This window comes from Sander vitreus, chromosome 23 (assembly GCF_031162955.1).
Source record: "Sander vitreus isolate 19-12246 chromosome 23, sanVit1, whole genome shotgun sequence".
NCBI lineage: Eukaryota > Metazoa > Chordata > Actinopteri > Perciformes > Percidae > Sander > Sander vitreus.
This window is the reverse complement of record NC_135877.1, coordinates 5,387,651-5,412,271: the sequence shown is the minus strand read 5'-3', so window position 1 is coordinate 5,412,271 and position 24,621 is coordinate 5,387,651. Positions and strand designations below refer to the sequence as shown.

General features: G+C 40.6%; 1 protein-coding gene across 2 annotated transcripts in view; it reads right to left on the bottom strand.

The window, feature by feature from the left end:
* Window positions 1–24,621, bottom strand: part of slc38a4 (solute carrier family 38 member 4) — a 48,176-nt gene that overhangs the window by 13,643 nt on the left and 9,912 nt on the right. The window contains exons 1-10 of one of the 2 annotated variants that reach the window (XM_078242481.1): window positions 15,436–15,560; window positions 9,882–10,125; window positions 8,911–9,007; window positions 8,176–8,291; window positions 6,486–6,559; window positions 5,524–5,616; window positions 4,743–4,824; window positions 4,543–4,625; window positions 3,285–3,343; window positions 1,789–2,046 (exon numbers count right to left, since the gene is read on the bottom strand). In XM_078242481.1, coding sequence (XP_078098607.1) covers window positions 1,789–2,046; window positions 3,285–3,343; window positions 4,543–4,625; window positions 4,743–4,824; window positions 5,524–5,616; window positions 6,486–6,559; window positions 8,176–8,291; window positions 8,911–9,007; window positions 9,882–10,006 — 987 coding nt within the window. In that variant the 5' untranslated portion in view covers window positions 10,007–10,125; window positions 15,436–15,560. Of the gene's footprint in view, window positions 1–1,788; window positions 2,047–3,284; window positions 3,344–4,542; window positions 4,626–4,742; window positions 4,825–5,523; window positions 5,617–6,485; window positions 6,560–8,175; window positions 8,292–8,910; window positions 9,008–9,881; window positions 10,126–15,435; window positions 15,561–24,621 lie in introns of those variants that run through there. The other variant, XM_078242482.1, reaches the window with a different exon arrangement.

Sequence of the window (24,621 nt, the reverse complement as noted above, 5' to 3'; positions counted from 1 at the left end):
GATGTTTTATTATGAATAAAACTACCCAGCAATATACAGGCCTACAAGTGGTAGGCCTATTGACAGAACTGTTTTGATCGTTTACAGTTTCTAAAATGTGAGGATTTTTTGTTGTTGCATCGAGTACATTTTCTTAATGATAATGACATACTTTTACTTAAGTAACATTTTCAAAGCAGGACCTTTACTTGTAACGGAGTATTTTTACAGTGTGGTATTAGTACTTTTACTTAAGTAAAGGATCTGAATACTTCTTCCACCACTACTCTCATGTTTACCAAAAACATGCTAAACTAACATGTTGATTTCAACATTCTATTTATTTTTCTCCTCCGCCATTTTTTCTTACAAAAGTGTTAAGCATTCTTGATCAAACCTTTCACCCTGTGCCTTTATTCCTCGAACTGAAACTGGCATGTGATTTAAACGCCCATTATAGCACAAAAGAAACACGTAGTCATCTCGTCAAAGAAGGTGAAATGACTGCCTCCACTTCTTCAACAATGTGAAGATCACAACCTTGGTTGGATGAACATGGGAACATAATGCTGTGTCATATTCTTATCCTGATTTGTGATCAGGGCCAAGTAACAACACACACACACACACACACACACACACACACACACACACACACACACACACACACACACGTCAAAACACACCCTTAAAAACCCCACCTTTAGCTAACGTGTCCAGGCGAATACTTCTACCAGGCAATCAGCTTCTGTTGGATTTGTAGGCTGTAAGATGCATTCCTGTGTGTGAGCCCAACCATCTTACATTTGTTGTTTTTTTTATAAATGTAGAGCATTCACGTGGATGGATAGTGTGTCTATGTTTTCTCTTCATTTAATAGTTTACCTTAGACATGATATACTTTATCTAGGGCTACTTCATTTTTGGTCAATATTGAAATTCCGATTATTTAACACGATTCCTCATTGCTGAGGACCCATTGTGCCTGTGAGTAAATGACACACCTTGATCGAAACCACTGGGGCTGCATTTCAAAAGCCCCACCCCTAAACCTTCGCCAAGAGACTTATTTATGTATACACATGACATGACAATGAAGTTGGACAAATGTTTGGCGTCAGCAAGAGTTGAAAACTAAACAAAGGTATCCGTAACAGCATTACAATCTAACTTAACAAGCTTTTAAGCTTTTAAATACCGTCTCGCAGCACGCTGACACTGTGTATAAGAAGGCCCCGCGGCAGTTACCTATGAAAATGTTCATGATTACATTGGGGGTGGCATCTGAATATTTTCTGTAAAAAGCTAGGCTATATGTTGAATAATATAAATGTTGTTGCTTTGTGTGTTTACCATGTGCACAATGTCTTCTTTTGGCAAAGTTTGATGCATTCTGATGCTTTCGATTGGTTCTCTTGTTTGAATTTGCAGCGCCACCCATCTGTTAGCGTTAGCACTACCAGGTTTAAACATTTGGAAATGGTTAACAGTTGAAAACATTCATTAGAAATTTAGAAAAGTAATCAAAATGTAATTAAATATAATAAGTTACATTAGTCTGATAAAGTCATTTAAATAGTTACTACTACATTTTAAATAGGGTAAACTGGAAATTGGTAACCTATTACATTTCCAAAGTAACCTTCCCAACACTGTTTCTATTTGTATCTGTTATGTTTCTTATATATGTATTTTATGTCGTTTGAGCCTGCCCTGTCAAAAACAAATTTCTGTCACTCGTGACCAACATAAAACTTGTCCTTATCTTATCTTATCCTATCCTGTAGGCTAGCACCAACCCCATCGTACCTGTGAGTTGAAGACAAAGTATTTGGGCGTGCACATCTCCTCGTCGTCGGGGTGAGGCTCGACGTGGACGCCGGTGGAGTGGTGGCCGTCGTGGGTGCCGAGCACCGCCGGGGAAACGTCGGACCGGGAGAAATCTATGTGCGCCGAGTTGTTTAGCGGGTACAACCCATGTATGTCTGTGGCGTTCATGCTGAGGTTGGCCGAGTGGTGGTAAAAGAAAGGAAGAGGGCAGGGCAGCTGGGTCTTCTTGTAGATCACCTGGAAAAGAACAATATGGAGTCACGTTCCGTTCTTCCGAATGAAACGAGAGAACAACAAATAAAGGAAATTCACTACAAAAACTTCCTGCTTGCAACAAGAGTTTATTTATTTTCCAACTAGTCTCCACAGCACTGTGGAAGAAGGTCTGGCTAGTCCACATATCATTCTGGGATGGGAGAAAAACGTGCTCTGGTTTATTGGCATTTCTTTAAACCAATTACAATCGTCTTGGGCGGTGCTAAGTGCTGGACGGAGCCACGGTGCCTCTGCAAAATAGCCTCCGGAAGGAACTTGTTTGTGTGGAACGTGTACGTTCAAAAGTTGTTTTAGTCAGAAAACAACAGAAAACTCCGATTGGACAGATAGTCTAGCTAGCTGTCTGGATTTACCCTGCAAAGATCTGAGGAGCAGTTAACCATAGTCCTCAGAAATCCACCGGAGTTTAGAATGCCAACACAAAGAAAGTGGAAGGTAACGGACATCCGGCCGAAATGAGGGACATCCGGCGGAATTTTCGGCGGCGCTGGAGCAATCCCAGAAATGAAACGTCGTCTATACAGACTGTTTTCCAATAGACTGGTACTAGTTCCACATTTTCTACATAATGTTATTTTCTTAATGTTGAACTGCATTCATGGGTCTCTAAACAATGTAATACACCGTGTGGCGGCCATGTTGGAGGTCCTTAACTCTCAGTAGGGAGGACGGGGTCAAGCGGAAGCTAGTTAACAATCTGGTTCTGCTATGTTGTTGAAACTGCCTGAGCTTGAGGGCAGTAGAAACAAGCTGTGAACACAACACTGACAGCGACCCCTTTCACATACACACAGTGTTTGGATACATTCTTAAAGGGGAACTACGCCCATTTTAAAAATGCATACATGCTATTCCTGTGGTCTAATGTTGTGTTCACACTGGCTGTGTAAATTCGCTTTGCGCCACGTTACTACTGAAATATTTTCAACACACGTTGATAAAAGAATGACGCAAAGTTAGCGTGTTCTTGTCATTCGCTTTGCCCGCCGCAAATTTGCGTCTATTCGCGTCTTTGCAATGACTTTGTATGTAATCCCGCCAAGCAATTTGCGCGAAACGCGGGCGGTGTGAACACAGCATAAGACATTTCAAGAATAAATGTAAACCTGAACAACCCTCTCCCAAATCTACTAACTGTGTCTGAATCCAACATTTTGATCATGATTTAAAAAGAAAAGTTTTTAGAGAGCTGAACTTACCACACCCAGGAAGAAGACCATGCAGGAAAGGGAAAAGCCGCTGGTGTAGCCCAGATAGCCTGAAGAGGAGAGAACATTAAAATAACTAAATATATTATAAAAAATATCTTCAAGTAAAGGAACTAAGAACCCATAGTGACGTCTGAAGCCAAACAAGTGAAATCAAAAGTAGATCTGCCCTAGGTGTTTTAAAAATTGCATTGCAATTAATTTTTTATGTCAAACGGTTATAATCTTTACACATTATATCACTTTTAACCGATTCACGATGCATCGTTACATCAACAAAACATACATTTTATATGAGTGGCAGTTTAGATTTGACCTGCAGTGGGACTCAAACTTTTAATAAGGTCTGGATGGAACAGAGATTAAACATAATACCCATGAATACAAAGCTAATGCCTGAAACACCAAAATCAGAAATGCTGTTGTCATTTATTCAATGAAATTGAGGCTTTGATCTTCTTTGCTTCTTCACGTCTAACTGGTTTAATCACATAATCTGTGCAGCGGGCTCAGTGTGTAGCCTTTCTGTAGCTCAGCAAGCTGAGTTGGATCTGCACTCATAAATTACATCTGAGTGTTGGAGCTGACTGCACGCTTAATAGCAGTGTTCCCTTACAGTAACTCCTAATTGCCAGAGCTGACTAAGGGCTTCACTAGTGTTACATTACTTCTGGTTTGGCCAAGTTGCATACAGACAGCTGCAAGAACTTGCAAAGAAATTGCTCCCAACGGCAGGATCCTGCTTCTGAATTAGTGTCTGAATACTGAATTACAGAGCATGTGGTAAAATAGTTGAACAATATACAAAAGAGAGGCAAAGTCCCTCCCCTTCCGGAGGACCACCATGGGACCTGATTTTGAGAGAAAAAAAAATGGTATGGCAGTAAACGGGGAGAGACTTATTATTTTTTTCATCCCGTTGAATTGTGATATGATGTTGGTCAATTGAAAAAAAGGTGAACTGAAGAAAGTCTCAGTTTGTCGTAGGTTTGTCGTATTACCGCTTAGTTTTGTGTGAAACCGCTCAGTGAAGTAAATATCTCGTCTCACACAATTTACATCACCTTGCTTGCTAGCTAGCCAGCTAGCCTAGCTTGGTTCCACAGCACTCAAAAAATAATTAGTCTCTCCCCGTTCACTACCGTACATTTCTCGCCTCCGAATTAAGGTCCGGTCCCATGTTGATCCACCGGAAGGGGAGGGACTTCGCCTCTCTATTCACAATGGCTGGTGTAAAGTGAGTTCCTACCCAGATTTTTAAGGATCGATAAAGGCAGAATGATTCCAATGGACACAAACACCACCAGGTAGTTCCCGTTCAGGTACCATTCACTGCAAACACATCACAGGGGTTAAAGCCTTTACTGTTACTGTACACACACACACACAATAGTTATCTTCTAACGCACACACACACTCACACACACACACACACACACACACACTCACCCAGAGATTTCATCTAAACCCAAGAAGGCTCTTATCACTTCAGGTAGCTCATACTTCACGATAAAGAGGTAGCTGGACATGGCTGCAGGACATGACAGAGAAACTTCAGTCAGACAGAGAAGCTACATTACATGCACACATAGTATTAGCAATTGTATTACAGGTCCCATTTTGTAAAAAGTGAGATATCCATGTCTTTTGTAAATATAAAGCAGGTTGAGGTGCTATTTAAATGATGTGAAAGTATCAAGTATCAAAACGGTCAATACACAGAGAAATGCACACAGCCTGTATTCAGAAACTGTGCCTTTAAACAAGCCGCCAGGACTTCCTTACGGTTGTGATGTCACAACGTTACTATATATATATATATGCAGTATATATATATATATATATATATGTAGAAAGTGCTACCACAGGGCTGTTACAGTCATTCCCTGGCTGCAATGACGGTGCAGAGACTCAGAGAGCGCACATGTGGAAAACGCTGACCAATCAGAGCAGACTTTGCTTTTTCGGGAATGGGGGCTTAAAGAGACAGGCGCTAAAACGTAGCATTTCAGACAGAGGGTGAACTCAGGTACAGAATAAAGAATTAAGTGGGTTTTTTTTAACATTAAAACATGTAAACATTTTCTAGTAGAAACCCAAAATACAAGTATGAACCTAAAAATGAGCATGATTTGGGACCTTTAAACTGCAGTTTTTTTCAAATCAAGCTGACACACACACACACACACACACACACACACACACACACACACACAAATTCACAGCCTACCTCCAATATTTTGCATAATTATGGATCCAAATGCTGCCATTTTCCCGGGCCAACCAAATGCTCTCTCTCCCAGCTTCTCATAGATGAGGGATCCTGCCAGAACAGACAAGTTCACATTAGCCGTGGAAAAAAATTATTTCAGGCATCACAACAAGAACAGCGACAAAAAGCATCAGGTTAATTTGAAGTATATTCCATCTCAAGCACAACTTCTTTTTATGACCACAAGGGGGTGGATCAGTACAAAAAGATACTTTTTCCAATAGTGTTTTAGAGCACAAGTTTCCAACCTTTTATTTTTTTTGGTCTATTGACCCCTTAATACTAAGCAATATGTACTTGTGACCCCTAGTCATAGGTTGCATGTTTATTAGTTGTAAGCAGTTCAAAGACAGGCCTGAAGAGGTAAAAGTATTGATTGTTAACAGTATTTCACACAAAAAAGGAAGCAAAGATTGGATAAAAAGTGTAAAAAAACAAACATGCAACATTTGTGCAGCAGAATTTGTTTACTACTCAGGTGATCAGCACGCAACCCCTTAGATTTATCTTGCGACCCCAGGTTGGGACTAGAATGTGACTCGGGCTGCATTATTCTGTCCGAACCTGAGCAAGTGAGAGTAGTAACTGAGCCCAACCTGAACCCGACAGGCATTCTGTTTTTTTCTGTCAGAACCGGCTGAAGCACAGAGTTTGTGTTACATGAATATTTTCCGCCTGAAATAGCCGATGTGGAACGTTCACGTAGCAAACCCCAGCACTGAACAAGAATAGCCCAACACAGACAGCAGATCCATCATTTTTAGTTATTTTTACACTGTATTTAGACAAAAAATTGCTCGAAGCACCATGTCAAGTAGGTCAAACCCAACCCAAATTTGAACATCATTTGTAAATAGTTGTCAGCCTCTAGTTGGGATTCCACAAAGTAATCGGAACTGAAATTAACTTAAAACACCAACCTCCTTCTTTAGCTGTCATAAGGAGAAGATGTACAGAATATAAGGAGAGGCTGGCCACAGCGACGAGGAGGATTCTGCACAGAAAGGGAAAGCAAAAGTCAGCGATCAGTCCAAAAATGAGACATGAAAACAACCCCTGTGTGAATGAAGTCAGCTTTGGTAATTTGAATCCTTTCAATCTAGAGACTAGGGAAAGAGACTGAAACGATGCAGGGGAAAAGGAAGAAGAGAAAAGTCAACAGTATGGAGAAGGGTTTTGTGCTGGTGGTGTCTGAGGAAATGTGTGGCAGAAGATAGTTCATTATTATTCCCTTTTCTGCTATAATTTAAATAGCTATTGTGATATTCCTCTACTCCATTGACACTGAGCTTCAGAGGAGTGCTCTCTTGTTCCTTAAAGCACCACCAGGTCATGAGGTGGCCATGCAGCAGGGGCATGGATAGTGGACAGGAGGTGTACGGTGACAGCAGGGTGTCAGATGTTTAAAGCCACCCATGAATGCTGATAATGCATGGGAGCAGACAGAGCTGGGAGAAATATGGCAGAGGAATTGCGGCCACAGGGAGTTCAAACATGTCTGTGTGGCAGAGCTGCTCTATATTCCAGGTGGTAATGTGATTATCATTTATATTTTTGCAAGAGTTAATTCTGTCCCGCTGGCCAGCCAACACATAGCCATGTATCCCATGTATACTGAACACTAGCGCCACCAGCAGTGGTGGTTTTCGGTGAAATGCCTCGAAAACTACTTTATTAAATTCAAACGCATTCATGTCCCCCTTCAGGATAAATTGTAATAAAGCCATGACTCTTCATCTAGTGCCATCATCAGGTCAGATTTTTTATTTGTTTAATAATTTGGTTTATGACCAAATATCTGTAAAACTAATGACATTCCCATCAGCCTCAGCTGTGCTGTGTATTTGGTGCTAATCACTGACATATATAAAATGGACCAACAGATTCCGTTGCTCTTAAAAGTCTTTAAACGCTTCAGATGTAAAGTTATTTGCTGTCAAAGTGGCGCCAAAACGAATGGCAGTCAATGGAATGCTAACGGGAGGTGATGGCTTGTTAGCATCAAAATGGCGCCATAGGAGCTACGCGTTCCGAGGAGAAGCTTACCCCCTTGGTGCTAATCAGCAAATGTTAGCATGCTAACACACTAATACGCTAAAAAACTAAGACGGTTATGATTAGGCCTATACTGTACCCACTAAAACGTCAGCGTGTTAGCATTGTCATTGTGAGCGTGTTAGCATGCTGACAATAGTATTTAGCTCAAAGCACCTGTGTCTTAGCACAGCTTTACAGAGCTGCTAGCATGGCTGTAGACTCTTCTTTCTTGTTTCTTTACATCTTTAAATGTTATCAAAACTTTGACTTTGATTTACAAAACTACATTGTACTGATAACAGCAAAATGTACAGTACACAATAACAACATATATACTTAAAATATAGTGCTAATGGCTAAATGGACGCACATTGGTGGGATAAAGCCTAGCGTCCCTCCCTTCTCGCTATCGGAGCTTAGCGCCGCCCAGGACAGTTGTGATTGGTTTAAAGAAATACAAACAAGCCAGAGTGTTTTTTTTCCCCCCTATCCCAGAATAGATAGGCGATACACAGAAAATGGAAGGTTTTAGAGAAATAATATCAACATCTACTCTGCCGCAGTAGTACTTACGTAAAGAGCACAATGCCGGTGTTTGCCATGGCGTAGGACAGGCCCAGGATGCCACTGCCCATGATAGCGTTGCTCAAGTTGAACACAGACATCCCGAAGGAGGTGTGGCCGGGATGCTGCTCAGAGAGAAAACAAAGAAGGAAGAGGGATATGTAATGAGGAAAACAGATGAACATTGCTGAAAAGTCTGCCTTTGAAATAAAAATCGGTCTCAGATATTTGACAAAACTGACAATTCATCGGTAGTGTAGACGTTGCAATAAGAAAGATATCAAACATTTGGCATGTGCATGCACAGGTACATGAAGCAGCAAACCACACAAGACTTTAATGCCAATAGTAAATATTTTGTCACCAACAAGCTGTAATTCAAGGAAATACTGTATACACCATCACATTCTCCTAAACTGTTGGATACAGTTCAGTTTTATTGAATTGACCCATTCACACTCAACTTCTACTTCAACACGTAAGTGCAAACATTTCCCAGAATGCCTTTTTAGTCCAGTACACTCTAAATAAAATCCAAAGTGTTGGGTTTGTACTGGAAAAGTTAATGTTTAAAAATACATTTGCTGCAGTGTTATGTGATTCGTTGCAGAGCTCATATTTTTGGTTTGCTAACATACTGTTATACCAGCTTCTAACACCCTTTATGGCTGCTCTCACAGTGACTAATGTGGCAAGGCTTACTTTGATTAAACAGACTGTAATTGCAGGAAGCAAACTACTTACATATTCTTCATGGTATTCGTCATATTTCTTCTTCTTCATCAAACCATTTGACAGGAACTTCTGGCTTTCTCCGTCCTCATTGTCATCCATAAACTGACTGCAGGGGCAAAAAAAAAGAAGCATAAATGAACACATGCATACACTGTGGACAGTTCACTTTATATTATGTCAACTTTTAGGTTACATTTCATGACGCAAAATGTAAAAATCCTGGCATCTCGCCATCAACTGTTTCCTTTGTGTTGTGAGAGCAAACAGATCACTTGACCTAAGTAGGGTGTTGGGTTCAAAGTCGACAGAAACAAAATAAAATCAAAAGCTGTTGTCGTTCGTCTTTCCACTGTTCCAACAATCACCACTCTAGTTTGGTTGCAATAAATCCGTAATTCACCCATTTACATGTGGAAATATGTTGGCTCTATACACGCTAAAATGATTGTTTATTTGACTGGAGTGTGGAGAGGTCAGCGATAGCGCTCTCTGTGCTGTTTCTGGTTAAACAAAAAAGATTTTATTCTTTAAGGTCTATCCTTTTCATAATGTTGTCAGACATTTAAAATAACAACAGTGGCAGTGGCAAAAACAGCACTTTTAGTGGATGGAAATTGACGGTGTACAATTGCCCTATATGATTACATTGCACCCTGGTTCGGGACTGCCGGTTACAGCACTGTTGCTCAATACTGGTCCAATTTCAACGATTTTTGTTCACATGAGTCACTTAGACACCAAGCATGGGAAAATGGGGTCCATGTTGAAAAAAAGTACCCTTTAATTCACTTAGAGTGTGTGAAAATTAAAACCTTGCCACCACACACCAGTCGCCGCCTCCTTGTCAATCAACAATGTTAGATCATTCTGAGCAGCCCCCAAAGTCCCACTGCTGTAATAACTGCCTCAATCTAAATGTCAAATGACTGGTGGTGCCTGCTAATATGGGGGCAGGAAATCTTGACATCATGGTTGCTGACCTGTCAATGGTGGCCTTCTCAGAGTCGATGGGCTCTGTGAAGCGGTCATCAAGGCTGTCGTTGCTGTCATCATCAGCCTCTGTGGAGACTTTACTTAGCTCCATACGATCCACGGCTCCCGGCATAGTGGTGCACGGCAGGGCAAGAGGCGGAGAAGTTCAGTTTTCAGTATTTCAGGGTTTGATATTCACAAGGCGGTGATGTGCTTCTTACTCAACCTCTGCTAGAAGTTGTTACAAAAGACCTATAAAAAAAGAGAAACAGAGGAAATTACTAAGACAGTTTTGAAGATGTTGGGTTCACATCTCCAACAACAGTGGCTATACTTCACTGACATTCAAGATCACCACAGGAATGCCCATTTTCAGCTGATTACAAGCCTGCAGACGGATGTATTTTCTGGCTTTTTCGGCCTCAACGGGGCCTTTTGGCCTTGGATGAAGAACACTTTGGGAAAAATGGGGCTCTCTACCCTGCAAATCAGTCCATCTCATTTCCTGGAACTGAGGGATTGTTTGTTATGTTACCTTGAAGAGGAAAGCTGGGACATGATGCAACCTTGGCGCCTCACACAGCGCCACCAACACTAGCAGGGCTGCCGTCCTGTTAGCTTTATTGCTATTTCCATTTCACACCAGCTTGATTTATGGCGCTAACAACTATATTTTGTTGTTGTATAATGGCTATTAGTAAAATGCTATATATAATACAAATACTAATTGATGTCTCACTTGGGTCTAATCTATCTTTAGGAAGATATTACAATGTTCGAGGTACATAGAAATTCCTGGGCGGAGTTGAGTCAACAAACCCTGAAACCAGGTCAAAGATGCAATGAGTTCAAGAGATTGCCTGAATGCCACCAATAACAGGCTGCTTGTTTATGGTTTACTCAGCCTCACCCACTACCATTAAAGAAAAAAAAGCCAACAGTGCTGCACAGGGGAACGCACATTTTCCATCAGTAGTACTCATCATTAAGTTGTTTAAGGAGTGCAAAAGACAGTTAACAAAGCCTATGTGATTATAAATAGCTACTTACAGCCAAATTATTTACAGGGCTGTTTGTCACTTACATAGTGAGCTCTTTGAGCTCTTTGAAGCGAAACACATAACATAGCAACACGTACACTGCCACAGCAACAGAGGGGTCACACGAGAAAAATGTAGCTCCAAGTATTTACAGCAGCAATTGGGTGACGCCAATTCCAATGGAATGCCAGAGCAAAAGTATTTGTGCAAATATCTGGCTCTGTATCGGCTAAATGCTCCACTGTGTTCACCAGCTAATCGCTAACGTTTCTGTCTGCCATTTGGTGCCTAGAAGAGTCGGTTATCTCGTTCAAAACAGCTGCTGCAGCCGAAAATGACACTATGAAAGTGGTGAGAGTGAACCAAAACAGTAAGGTTGATGGGTGGAAAAACTAAACAAAAAAAGATGCAACAAAAGTAAAAGCATAGTATATATTGAACTGTACTATTACATTATTGTTATAGAACATGTAAACATAATGTAATATTGTAGCTAGCCAAGTGTTTGTAAAATCTCGATATGCAATGTAAGTGTGAAATGAATGTTGATGAGTAAAAAGTAAAATATTCCCCTCAGAAATGTAGCGACGTATGACAACTAGGCCAGGATCGTCAGGAGGAGATGTGGCATACCTGTTCGGCCTGACAAACATGTATTTAAGACGGCTGACAACTATGCACTGGTCTCTTTTGTCTCACCACCATGCACCACCCCGGGTACACTCAGGCTCTTCATTTAGCCACTATATTTTGACTTTTCCCTTAAGATGCTTACACACCAACCAGATGGCCAACCGTCGGCAGAAAAGCCAGTTGGACTGATCAGTCTCCCCAAGTTGGTCAAAAAAATGCCTCAGAACACACCGAAGAGACGAGACGCAATACGTCTCCATAACAGCAGGCAACGCTAATCTGTATTGTCTTGTTTCTCCTGAAATTCAAAGACAGACTGTCATGGCGGCTTGTTCAGAATACGATCTCATATTGTACACCGAAGTTCACTGAAACGTGTTGCTGAAAACATTTTAAGCGAGAAATAGGCCATGCAGTTGCTGAATCTGTCTTCATTTCAGATCGACAAAGGTCAGTTTAAAAGATTTTCGTCAGATTTTGAGAGACTCTAGTCACGCTCATTCCGCTCCCCGTTTCCGGGTTAGCACTCTACCAATCAGATGGGTCATTTGAGTCTGACTGCCGGCAGTGCCCGCCCCGCCGATTACATATGTCAAATCGGCCAAAATAAAGGACGACGGCCCCTAAGACGGACGACGGCACGGAACACACCGAACAGACTCGAGTCACTGACCTCGCCAGACTGTCCAACGGCCGATTATCGGCTCTGTGTGTCCGGGCCTTAACACACACCTCATGTTACACTCACCCATACACTCATTTCACTACTGATATTACTTACTTACTTCGCCATCCTAGGAAATGCAAATTTGCGTTGGGGAGCAAAATTGCGGGCTGAGGGGAAACAAGGGGGAGGTGTCGCCTGTTACTTTAGTGTGTGCTAGGGTGTAATTTCCACACTTTTCAAAAAACCCTGTTTGTGTCCTCCCCACTTTCAAATTGAGAACATTATTGACTCTATAAAATGATTCTGTCAAGTCTTGGCGATCGCCCCTATAATAAACAATAAAGAAAGTAAGAATTTCTTTTTCTTATACATAGTTTAGTACTATTCTGTCTGGCAGAATTTATCATTATGATCAATTTAATTATTTCCTGGATTTTGTATCATCATAGTCCCTAAATGTATGTAGAATGCAGGATTTGGGATTTAAATCAAAAACATTTTTCTGGTATAGGACCCCCTGTTTTGCGTCCCCCCCCCCCCCCCCCCACTTCTCAAACCAAAGTTACACCCTTGACTGTGTGTGTTGCATTTGCAACACGGACCAAAGTTGTTGTCAGTCAGGTAGTGTGAAAAGATAACAACAAGACAGCAAGTTGTGTAATGTGAATAGTACAGCGAACCGGCGACTATGAAGTCTTGTATTGGGAACTTAGCTTTTAATAACAGCTTCTACTGAAAAGTGGTTTAGCAACGGGATGTTTACATCGCAATGTGTACAGTCAACCTGCAAACAGGTGACCCCATGCAGTTCTACAAGGTAAAACAAAAAGTTTCAGTCATTGGTAGGCAGTTGTTTTCCCTGTGATCTTTAAACCTCTAATATCTTTGAGCCAACAGAGATTAAGCGGCTATATTACCGTTAACAACCACATCACACAGGCCAGTACACCTAATCTCTCACTGTCGCTCTCTGCTGTGTGGCGAGAAGGCAGTTTTCACTTTTCATTGCCAAGAGGATTAATCTGTCTCATTTGGTTAACTTCACGCATTCTGGGAATTCAATGCTGCTGTTGCGACAACCATAATACTATGGAAGCACACGTTTGGTAACCTGCTTCAGAGGCCCAGCTCTGACGCAGTATCAGTTTTGCAAAGGTGAAACTGACTGCAGTCCACACCTACGATTACAATAGGCCCTGTTCAGACCTGGCATTAACATGTGTCTTGGGTGATGCGATTACAAGTGGACAGCTCTAAGTACGCCAGTTCACACCTGGCATTAGAATGCGTATCCACATGCATCTGGAGTGACCACTTCAGAGACAACAGTGCATTGTGGTTTTTAACCGGCGGATGCATGCATCTTGAGTAACCATTTCAGTGACAACAATGCACTGTGATTTTTAACTGGCCGGAGGCAACAATGCACTTCCCATGCCCAGTCTGCTGCCCAATTAAAGAAAAAGAAATAAAAACAATGCATACTGGGTCTATTCCTTTGCATGTTCCAGGAAAACCAAATTGCCCAAGATGTTTGATGCACTCGTAATGTATCTCTTGGGCTTCTCGAAAATGTCAGATGCCGTGGACAAAGTCAGCTTATGCGACCTCGTTAATAACAAAAACCGAGGACGAACCTTTAATTAAAGATACCTTTTAGGAAGAACACTTTCTGAGGGGTGGATCTTCTCTAGGAGATGTAATGAGTGGTGCTTTCAGAGTTGTCAGTCCCATACGGTTCCTCTCCTCCACCCAGGAGTTATTCATCATGGAAAAGATCTGCTCTAAAGGAGCATTCGTGCCAGATAAACACATGGCGAACTGACGGCGTACACCTACACCCCTTGTCTTTAAATGGGCAAACGTCTTCGCCTAGCGCTCGTCTGCTGGTTTCCCTATGTTCCACTGCGTGGACTTCCCATTGTTTTCTGGGATGCCTTCACACTTGTGTTTACAGCTGTTGGTTTTAATACTGGGCCAGGCCAAACACTGGCCAACACACACACAACTAAGCTTATAGCTTTTTCTTGATTAAACAATATATTCCATCTTTTGTCTTAGATGTCTAAAACTGTCTTAGATATGATGACCAGCATTAAAAAGAATTTCAGTTGGTCCAACATGCTGTCACTAATTTTGAAAGCAGAAGCAAACCTGCGTGGTGACTTGTGAAAATAGAAAACAGGAAAAGACGAGCAAATCAACCAAACTTATCAGTGATCACACTTCCTGTTCCTGTTCACAGAGTAACCCAAAGCATTAAAGGACATCATGCAGAAACAACTGAACTTTGTTCTAAGTCAACAAGTTAGGTTAGTTAGTAGGGCCAAAAAACTGCACGCATTGAATTTGAAAGATCAGATCAAGCAATATCAGTTATGTTCATAGCTTCATTCGATTTACAGAATGTCTTGTTGTCACTATGTATACAGATGGTAAGATCAAAGATTCACTGACAATCGAAAAGCTGAAAAAAAAGTAATTTTCTCCAAACTTTTGCATAGTTTCAAATTAAAAGAACACTTTGAACTAGTAGATCAGTTCTTGCAACAAATCAGTATAAAACCTCCTGTCTTCCCTCTGAAAAACTCTCCTATCTGATATTCCTTCCACCCAAACAAACTCTTGCATCAGCCACCTGAAAGCAAAATTCCTTCCAGCGATGCACACTGCTGAGACTCTGGTCTACTTCACTTGTAACAGTGAAAGCCAGTGTGTTTTCCTTAACCCTCATGTTATCCTCGGGTCACATTTGTCTACTTCCATTGAATTGTGGGTGTTTTATTCAATTTTATAGCATGTGAGACATGGTTTCAAAACAGTATCCTGACTTAATGTTGACCTAACCCAGTATGTGATCCACTCAACATCCTCTGATCTTAACTATTAGTCAAAATAATCATATTTTTTTTACCTTTTTTTAAAAACTCAAAGTTAGGTATAATATATATTATATATATAATATAAGTCATATAAATTAGGTTTATTGACCATGAATAAAAAAAAAAAAAGTGTTGAATAATGCAACAAAAACGTTGGAAAAAGTCGAAGGGAAGACAACACAAGGGTTAAACACACCCTACTGCAGCTCGAAAAGTAGAGTCAAGAAAAGACTTTTGCTCCAAAAAACTGCTTGGAGAATTTCCATCATTCCAGGGTTTGTAACCTTTTTTTCATGCACGTTATGAGCAAAACTTTTTTAAGCAAAGCAGGCATACTTACTTCATAAATAAAAAAATCCTTAAAATGGTCCCCGGATTGTTCCTTTATTTTCTTTAGGAATAAATGTATTCTTAAAACAGATGAGGGACAGGTGAATGGGTGAGCGGCCGTAGCTGTTTTGTGTCTCAGGTGAGAGAGCAGGCTTTTTAAAAGGGAGCAGGGAGGGCCTCTGTTAACCAATGAGGGAAGACAAGGGCCCCTCCCTCTTTGAGCACCCTCATAACTCCCCCACTACACACACTAACACATGCACACACTTCTGCCTTAACAGAAATTACATAAAAGTGAGAAAAAATTAACGAAGAGAAAATGTAATCTAGAAATTTTAATTTTTACATGGCCAGAGCGTTTGCTGTTAAATATGCTGCACACACACACACACACACACAAGCTTGAAACAACTGACTGCCGTCACTGTGCCGTCTCTTCTGTACCGACAAAGACACACACAAATGTTTGCACATGCAGCTGCACACACACAGATGCCCAAGAGTGCTGCGGGCAACTGGCAGCGGTTTTGGAGTAGGCTGTGCCGCCGACCGACCAATCAGAGCACAGCGTTGGGGATGTCACCATGCCCAAGGTCCTGTTCATGTCAGGAATGAGTTTTTTTTATCTCTGTTCACGTTGTAATGCTGTCCCAAATGAGGAACACACACACACACACACACACACACACACACACACACACACACACACACGAGTGCAGCATGTGAGGGACAAACTGCAACACAGCAACTTGGAAACTTTTTAAAATCTGTTGAGGAAAAACTTTCTATTGGCAAAAGACAAAATCGTTCAAGTGGGTTCAAAACATGGAAGCCCCATCCATGTGGTTAGATTAAAAGAATCCGTATCTTTCGAGTGTGCCTGTGACAGGCTGCAAATGAGACTTCCTGTCGACAACAGCAACACTTAAGCGTTCTAACTTTCAATCACGACAAGTAGGATTGTTTTAAGTTGGTTGATGGTTAGTCTCGCATGGCTAGTCCACATATCATTCTGGGATGGGAGAAAAACGTGCTCTGGTTTATTGGCATTTCTTTAAACCAATCACAATCGTCTTGGACGGACGTAGAACAACGGGAAGCCTCTGGGCTTTTAGTCTGATTAACAAAAAAAAGATATGTGAATGACTAAATATGACTAAAACTAACAAGGACATTTGGCACAAGACTAAGACTAAGACTAAATTAAAAATAGGTGACCAAATTAACTCTAGTCCAATCTGACTTTTCCGTTGCACAACTAAAACAACTTTTGAATGTACACATGTTCCACCAAAACAAGTTCCTTCATTACACTTGTTGAATGATTTCTGTTGAATGCAGCTTTGTTAAACGCGTCTGGTATTATATCGAGCCTCTTCCTTCATGCAAATACAATCGTACACAGACACGTTAGATAAGCGCCGGGGCTCCCGGGCTCTACAACACGTTTTGTTCTGCAAGCTGTTTAAGAGCGGCTTCACCAGCAAGCTAAACCTGTCTCCTTCCCTTGCTCGGGGCCGGGGCACATTGCTGCACGCTGTAGCGGCTTCTGCAGCAGGCTGAACCGGGCTTCCTTCCTCCCGCGCCCGGGCCACATCGCTACCTGGATGTGTGATGGCTAGACGAAAAAAAAAAGGGGACACGCCCAATCTCTAGATGAGCCGCAGCCGAGCCGCTCCTGATTGAACCGCGCTTAGTTATATAAAGATGTGGGGGAAAAAATACTGGGAACCAAGCAGTTGGCCTGTTTGAAACAGGCACGCGCTCCAAACGGGCACTGCACTAGTTCTATCTCATGATGAAAATGGAGAGACAATTGTAGACGAAAATGAAGAGAGATTTTATCTTAGTTTTTATTTTATGCAAAAACATTTTAGTCTTGTCTTTTTTCGTCAACAATAATGCGTGCTAATTTAGTCTTAGTCAGCGTTTTTGGACATTGGTGCAGTCTCGTCATTGTCTCATCTTAGTCACGGAAAAAAAGGTCGTTGACGAACGTATTTACTCTTGTCTTGTCTGACGAAATTAAAACTAGGTTGGACAGATAGTCTAGCTAGCTGTCTGGATTTACCCTGCAGAGATCTGAGGAGCAGTTAACCATAGTCCTCAGAAATCCACCGGAGTTTAGAACGCCAACACAAAGAAAGAGGAAGGTGACGGACATCCGGCCGAAATAAGGGACATCCGGCGGAATTGGCGGCACCTGAACAATCCCGGAAATGAAACCTCGTTGATGGTTGACTAACTAAATATTTTTGACTGCATACCTTCGACATCAAGGCGTGATTACTGGTACCGTTTGGATGAAAGCCTCTTCAGATTATGGACCAAATTCAATTCAGAAGATTGACTGTAATATAACTTTTACTGAACAGGAGCCACTGTGAAAAAGTATTGGATAATACTAAATGCTAAAACCTACTGTAACAGTAGCACAAAGAAAAAGAAGAAGAAGCTGTATTTTGCCTGAAGTTTGCTAACATAAATGAAGGCTACCATAAGTTACCAGACCAAGTAGGGCTGTAGCTGCAAAACTAATGTGTATTGAGCTGAGAAAAGGTGTCTTGTTTTTGCTTGTGAATTTTCATTTGTAAGACCAAAGTCTTGCTTTAAATCCAGGAAATTAATAATCAAAACAACGGAGGCCTAATTCGTTAGCAAATATGCAAACATAACTGCTAGTAGAGCACGTTACAACAAAAATGAATACGTCTGTTTAAGTTGCTGGTTTTCAACTGACTAAACGCCCATCCCCCAAATAACAAATGCAACTTTTCTTAGAGTCAAGTAATGTGGGTATTGGTCATTTAGGAGAAAAAGCAAAGCCACAAGACAGCTGACAAGTTGTATATACAGGAATCCCTACAGAAAACAACTAAGTGAATAGCAGTGAAAGTCAAATTCCCACAAACCGCGAACTCGTCACCACAATCCTTTCTGTAGTTGCAGGGACATTCCTTAAATGGCATTGCAGTCCTTCAAGTGTTTTTTGGACTTCACATGCTTAGCCAATCACCTGTGACTAGAAAGTTGTCCCTGAGCCAATGCCGTGATTTACCAAACAGAGATAAGAGTTAGCTTCGGGGGTTGGGGGTCATAAACCTCAGAGTGGAGCAGCAGCCAGCTATATGACTGAACTCAAAGATATCACATACACATGAAAAAACGATTTCAAGTGTCCTGTTGAGGCAAAGAACCATGTGTAACTGATATCTCTGTGGCATAATGCCAGAAGCTGTTGAGGCAGGAATGCAATTACACGAAGAGGTGTAATGGTTTGTTACAATGGCAGAGATTTCTTTTATCTGTAGTGCAAAAACTTAAAGGGACACGCCACCAATTGTACACATGAAGATCAGTTTAATCATCACAAGAAGTACTGTTCAGACAACGGTTGTATAAAGTCTGCTGTTGTTGTGTAGGAAGCTTAGCAAAGCCTGACAAAATAACCCTGATGATGTCATCTTGTGTTAGGGCTTGAGACTTCAAACTTTTCACATCTTTTTCAAGTCTTTGATACAAAGTGGGGACCTAGAGTTTGAAAGTTGGGACATTTACCAGTGAGGAACACCTGGACACTGGATGGCTGTTTGGGACTTACTATATTTTGTGTGTATATTTTGTATAAGTGTATTTCCCTAGATAATAACGAATTCAGAGTAATAACGATTAATGAATAATTTATTAGGTGTAAAAGAATAGCAAATTTTAAATATATTCTCTCAGAATAGAAAATTGAAAACACTCATCGGCAATATGAACATTGGTTCAGTTAGCATGTGCACTATTAATCGATTAGTAAATCCACAGAAAATAAATAGGTAACTATTAGATAATCGATTATCTGTTAAGGTCACAAAAATACCCCAACAATAACTTGGAGATATGCTTTTTTCTCGTCTCGTGACAGTAAAACTGAATATCTTTGGTTTTTGGACTGTTGGTCTGAAATTTAAAGATGTTTGCATGGGCTCTGAGAAATAGTTTTAACCATTTTCTAACATTTTATAAAGCAAATGATTATTTGAGAAAAGAATTGGCAAATTAATCCATGTCGAAAATAATCGTTAGCTGCATATTTATGACAAGAATTGTAGTTTAAAGGTCCAATGTGTAGGAATTTCTCCCATCTAGCGTTGAGGTCATATATCGCAATCAACTCTCTCGCACCATGCAGTTTAAAGTACGTATTACAGCTACGGTAGCCTTCACGCTTCAAAAAACTGGTCTCTTGCTCTTTTCACTATTCGTTTTCTGGGCGAAGAAGAAGACTCCTGTTCCTGAAATTTGGATTTTGAATACGTGTGGTCCTCCATGTTTCCTTCTTCAAACTAGCGACGATACCCATTAGCAGCATTAGCAGCACCTGTGAGTTTATCATGTGACAGCGAAAACGCAAAAGGCGGAGCAGTATGTCCTGTATGTCCCTTACCGGCTAACGTATTTCAAGATGGCGCATGAATATGGAGCGTCTACCCCAGTTCATGCGAATGCAAATGTAAAATTTCAAGCCAAAAGGAATACTTGGAATTGATGGTGGTGGTAAATATTCATGAAAAAGGACAAGTTTGTGAACGGGCAACACAGATTTTGATCATGAACAACTAAACACGTTACACACTGGACCTTTAAGTATAGTTTATAAGTATAAGTGAGTATTTTATTATTATGTTTGTTTCTTAGAAGTGTGATACAGTGTCAATATGGCACTCTGTAGGCTATGGTTAGTTTTTGACTCTTTGAAATAAACAGGTTTAGTTCGCTTGATTTGGTACATGATGAATTGTCAAGTGTCCACCTTAATGCAGCTGTATCATGCAGGTAAATATGTATGTTGTATGAAAAGGGTCTCTCTTTAACAGAACATAGACTGCCAACATTTGAACCGGCTGGTCCAACTTGGACACATTTGTATGGTCTTCTACTTTTTCAGTTTTCTTTTGACTCTTTCCAGTAAATGTTGATCAATGTTCACTTACTTCTTGTAATAAGTATATTGGCACAACTGAGTCATCTTACTGACAGTGTCCACCTACTGCTGAGCTTGCCAACACATTTTGACTGTTTTGTGAAGTTCACTTGACGCTTAGCCTAATTTTCCAAAATATAGTTTTAATATTGGCGAGGAAGTGTCTAGTTTAGTTTTGACACAGGATTTGGTGAAGTGATTGCTCAAATAGGAGATGAGGTAATACTATGAGCTTATTTCTTTCTAATTCAGTGTGCAGCTGCTGATCTTTTTTTTTATCACCTCTGTGTGCGTTTGTTTTAACTTGAGAACATAAGACCTGTTGAAAACCCTGACGTTGAAAAACACTGTTAAAAAAAATGAGCTGCAAAGATTGATCAATTAATCGATTAGTTGCCAACTATTCAATTAATCACCAACTATTTTGATAATCGATTAATCAGTTTGAGTCATCAACAAGTAAAAGTTCTCTGATGTCAGCTTCTTAAATGTGAATATTTTATAGCTTCTTCACTCCTTCACTGAATATCTTTGAGTTGTGGACAAAACAAGGCATTTGTGGATGTCACATTGGGCTTTGGGAAACACCTATGAACATTTTTCACCATTTTCTGACATTTTATAGACCAAACAACTAATTGATTAATTAAGAAAATAATCGTCAGATTAATCGACAATAAAAAAATTATCAATAGCCGCAGCCCTTTAAATTGGTCTCCTCTTTGGCTTATAAACATTTAACTAGATTTCCTGACGTGGACGTGTTAATGTGTTAATTTCTGTTGCAGGAGAATAACATCAGTGTTGACATCAGCTGAACAACATAGGTCCATCATGGATCAAGGGGTTATTAACCTCCACTTTCTAAACAAAACATCTCTAATGTGACACCATGTACTATAACTTAGTACCTTTGGTTGTTTGAATGGATGAATCCGACACACACACACACACACACACACACACACACACACACACACACACACACACACATACACAGTCTGCTGGGAATTCTTTGGCCAGATGACATCCAATATCTGCTCAAATATCAAATAAAACAGATCTTGGACTATCTAAAAAAGACATGGTGAAAGATAAAACGTGTTAAATATGTATATATGTTATAATAATATTCTAAATCTCTTTGAGTCTTTAAAAGTAAGACGGCCTCTAAGAATTTCACAGGTCCAAGGCAACAGATATTTCTGGCCCCTGCGTGCAAAAATCTATCAGCACTGTGTACTTGTTTGCAAGTAGGCGACGGCTATATAATGTAACATACATCACATGACACTTATTATTTATAGAAATGTGACCAACGCTTGTTTTTCCTCCTCAGGACATTTTGCATTAAGACAAGAACAATTTCATTACATCTTTTAACTGTATTGAAGCTAGGTAGGTCATTTAAGAACAAACTTGACTCAGTTAAACTAATTCACACAAGTCATGGGAGCTGGAAATTGCAATCACAATCCTCCACTGGAAGCCACAAAGCAAATGCAATGAAGTGGATGTAGAAAATTCAACAAGTTAAGTTATTGTTGGATGTTTGGGTTATTCATTCTTGACATAACCAACCTGCCTATCTAACCGCTCATTTGTCAAAATAAATTATTACAAATAAGTTGTGGCGACTTCCAAGCTGCATAAGTATCACTAGCAAACTAAACTCAGTCAGAATTACTACAATGTGCTATGTCCTGCTACAAATCACCCACTTTCTCTGTGATGTTTAGGACATATGCTGAACCATAAATACATGCACCCCTCTCTGAGGTGACATGAGTTAAAGGCATAGTTTGAAATTCTTGGAAAGACCCTTGTGCACTTCCTTGCAGAGAGTTCAATGAGAAGATTGATACCATTCAAATCTGTACGCTAAATATAAAGCTACAGCCAGCAACGGATTAGCTTAGCTTAGCATAATAACTGGAAATAGCTTCTTATCTACAGTATGTCCAAAGATAACACAACCTGCATACCAGCACCTCTGCAGCTCACTAAATAGCATGTTATATCTTGTTAGTTTAATCCATAAAATAATGTGAAAACATTCCTATTTTCTGAGCAGTGAGTTCCAGGAGTCACCGTGAAGTTGCCAGGCAACCTGTGTATACTAAAGGAAACAAACAAAGAACGTGGCAGGTCCCCCCCCCCCCTTTGGACAGTCAGACTGGCTGTCTCCCTCTGCTTCCAGTCTGTATGCTAAGCTAAAGTAATGGGTAGATTCCTATTTAGCATACAGATATGAGTGGTATCGATCTTCTCATCTAATTCTCGACAAGAAAGCGAAAAAGCACAGTTCCCCAAATGCCGGACCATTCCTTTAATTGATAAAGCACACTAGCACCTCAGACTAAATCACTACTGTCTCATTGTCATCTCTGTAACATTAATGGTACCAGAAATGCAATCACAATAAACTGCAAAAAGGTTGCAATACTCACAGTGTGGGAGGCTGGTTCAACCATACCCAACCAATAATAGCTACTGCTGAAGCATCTCATGTACAGTGGGAGAGATTTACAGCTGCTGGTTATGTGAAGTGTTGTAACTCAGGAAGCTACTGTGCTCAAGTTATAATATGTAACACTTGAGTCCTTGGCCGACCGATGGTGGAGCTACAGAAAACACAACCACATCATACAGAACTGAGAGCCACACACATCTGTGTTAAACTACGCGCACACACACACACACACACACACACACACACACACACACACACACACACACACACACACACACCCTCCTCCAGATGATCCAGCATCAGTGCTTCCACTTGGGAAGAATTTATTATATGAGGCATGTTGAGACAACTCCCTCTTTCCTTTTGCGGAATTTTTTATTCACACATTTCCGAAGCATGTGGACTATTAGACCATGCCATTGTCTATTATTAACGTTTGGTTCCAAGATATCTTTGTTGTATTTAGGTTTTAGATGATGTGTGCTCTACTTTGGTCTGTGCTTTTGCTTTAGTATCTGGTTTGTTTGGGAGACATTTGTCGAGTGTGGTAAGTAGGCTGTTTGGGTTGCAGTTGTACTGTTTAAGAAGTCTCTGATTTGTTCCACGGAGTGATTTGTGTTGCCGCACTGTTTGAAGGTGATTTTGTGGTGCAGTTTGTGTGTCTGTATACGGCTAGTAAATTGCTGCTGTCCCTGTAGGCTTAAGAGTGAATTATCTTTGGAGTTCGTTAAATACTGTTGACGCACATTTGTTTTTTGGTCTGTAGTGTACCCGTGGTGTGCTTCTGAAATCTGCAACTTTAAGTTGTATATGTCAATCCGTTTAGTTTTACATGATAACAAAACTAATCAAACAAAATAACTCAAACACCATATAACGTTCTACGGTTTCCACAGTTCTACTTTCCACCTTACTGCGTTTCCACTTACCAAAAACCATACTCAAAAAACTTTCAACCTCGATGTGTGCAACACACCTGTCGCAATTAGTTCACACTTAAATGAACTTTGGCTGGTAGCCAATAAAATGGCATGGAGGTTAGCTAGTTTCTGGTTAGACAGTTAGAGGGAAGGGGCTGCAGTGACGCTACGGCTGTGTATTGGAGTGTTGAGCTCTGGCAGGTAGTTTGTTAGTGTTAACGGTGGTTTACATTCTGTTCGCATCAGTTTTGGCAGATAAGTTAATGCCCTTGTTTCCGTAAATCATGGCTAGTGGAGCACTAGCACACAGTTAAAGAAGTGAGTTTCTTGAACATGGTTTGCTATCAAATGAGTCTGGAACACCTTAGAGTGATTGGGTGCCCAATTTTGTTGTAAAGTGAAAAACTTTAAAGTACTTGACAAGCTTTAAGTAGCAGTTCTGGTTCTCATGCCTTGGCTGGGTTAGTTTTGTTGTAGCTTTGGTCCCCGTTGTATTGTGCGTGGTTGGCTAGTGAGCCTTTTTGTTTGGAGAAAGACCTTCAAGCTGCTATGTTTGGTTGAGCGTGTGCACTTCCAGTTCAGTGAGCTTTGGTTTGCTGTAATTCTAAAAAAGGCAAGGCAGTTTGAAGGTTAATGTTTTTGTGTAGCTGCAGATCACTTGGTTGGACACCTGAACACTGGTATTAGTTGTGTTAAACATTAAGAGTATTTTGGGTCAGAAAGTGTAACGCTGGGTATACATACTGACCAAAAAGATCTCACGGATTCGGTAAAAGATATCACTGTTCCCAAGATGCTTTCTTTGGCTTATCCTCCTGCTCTTCCTGTTTTATT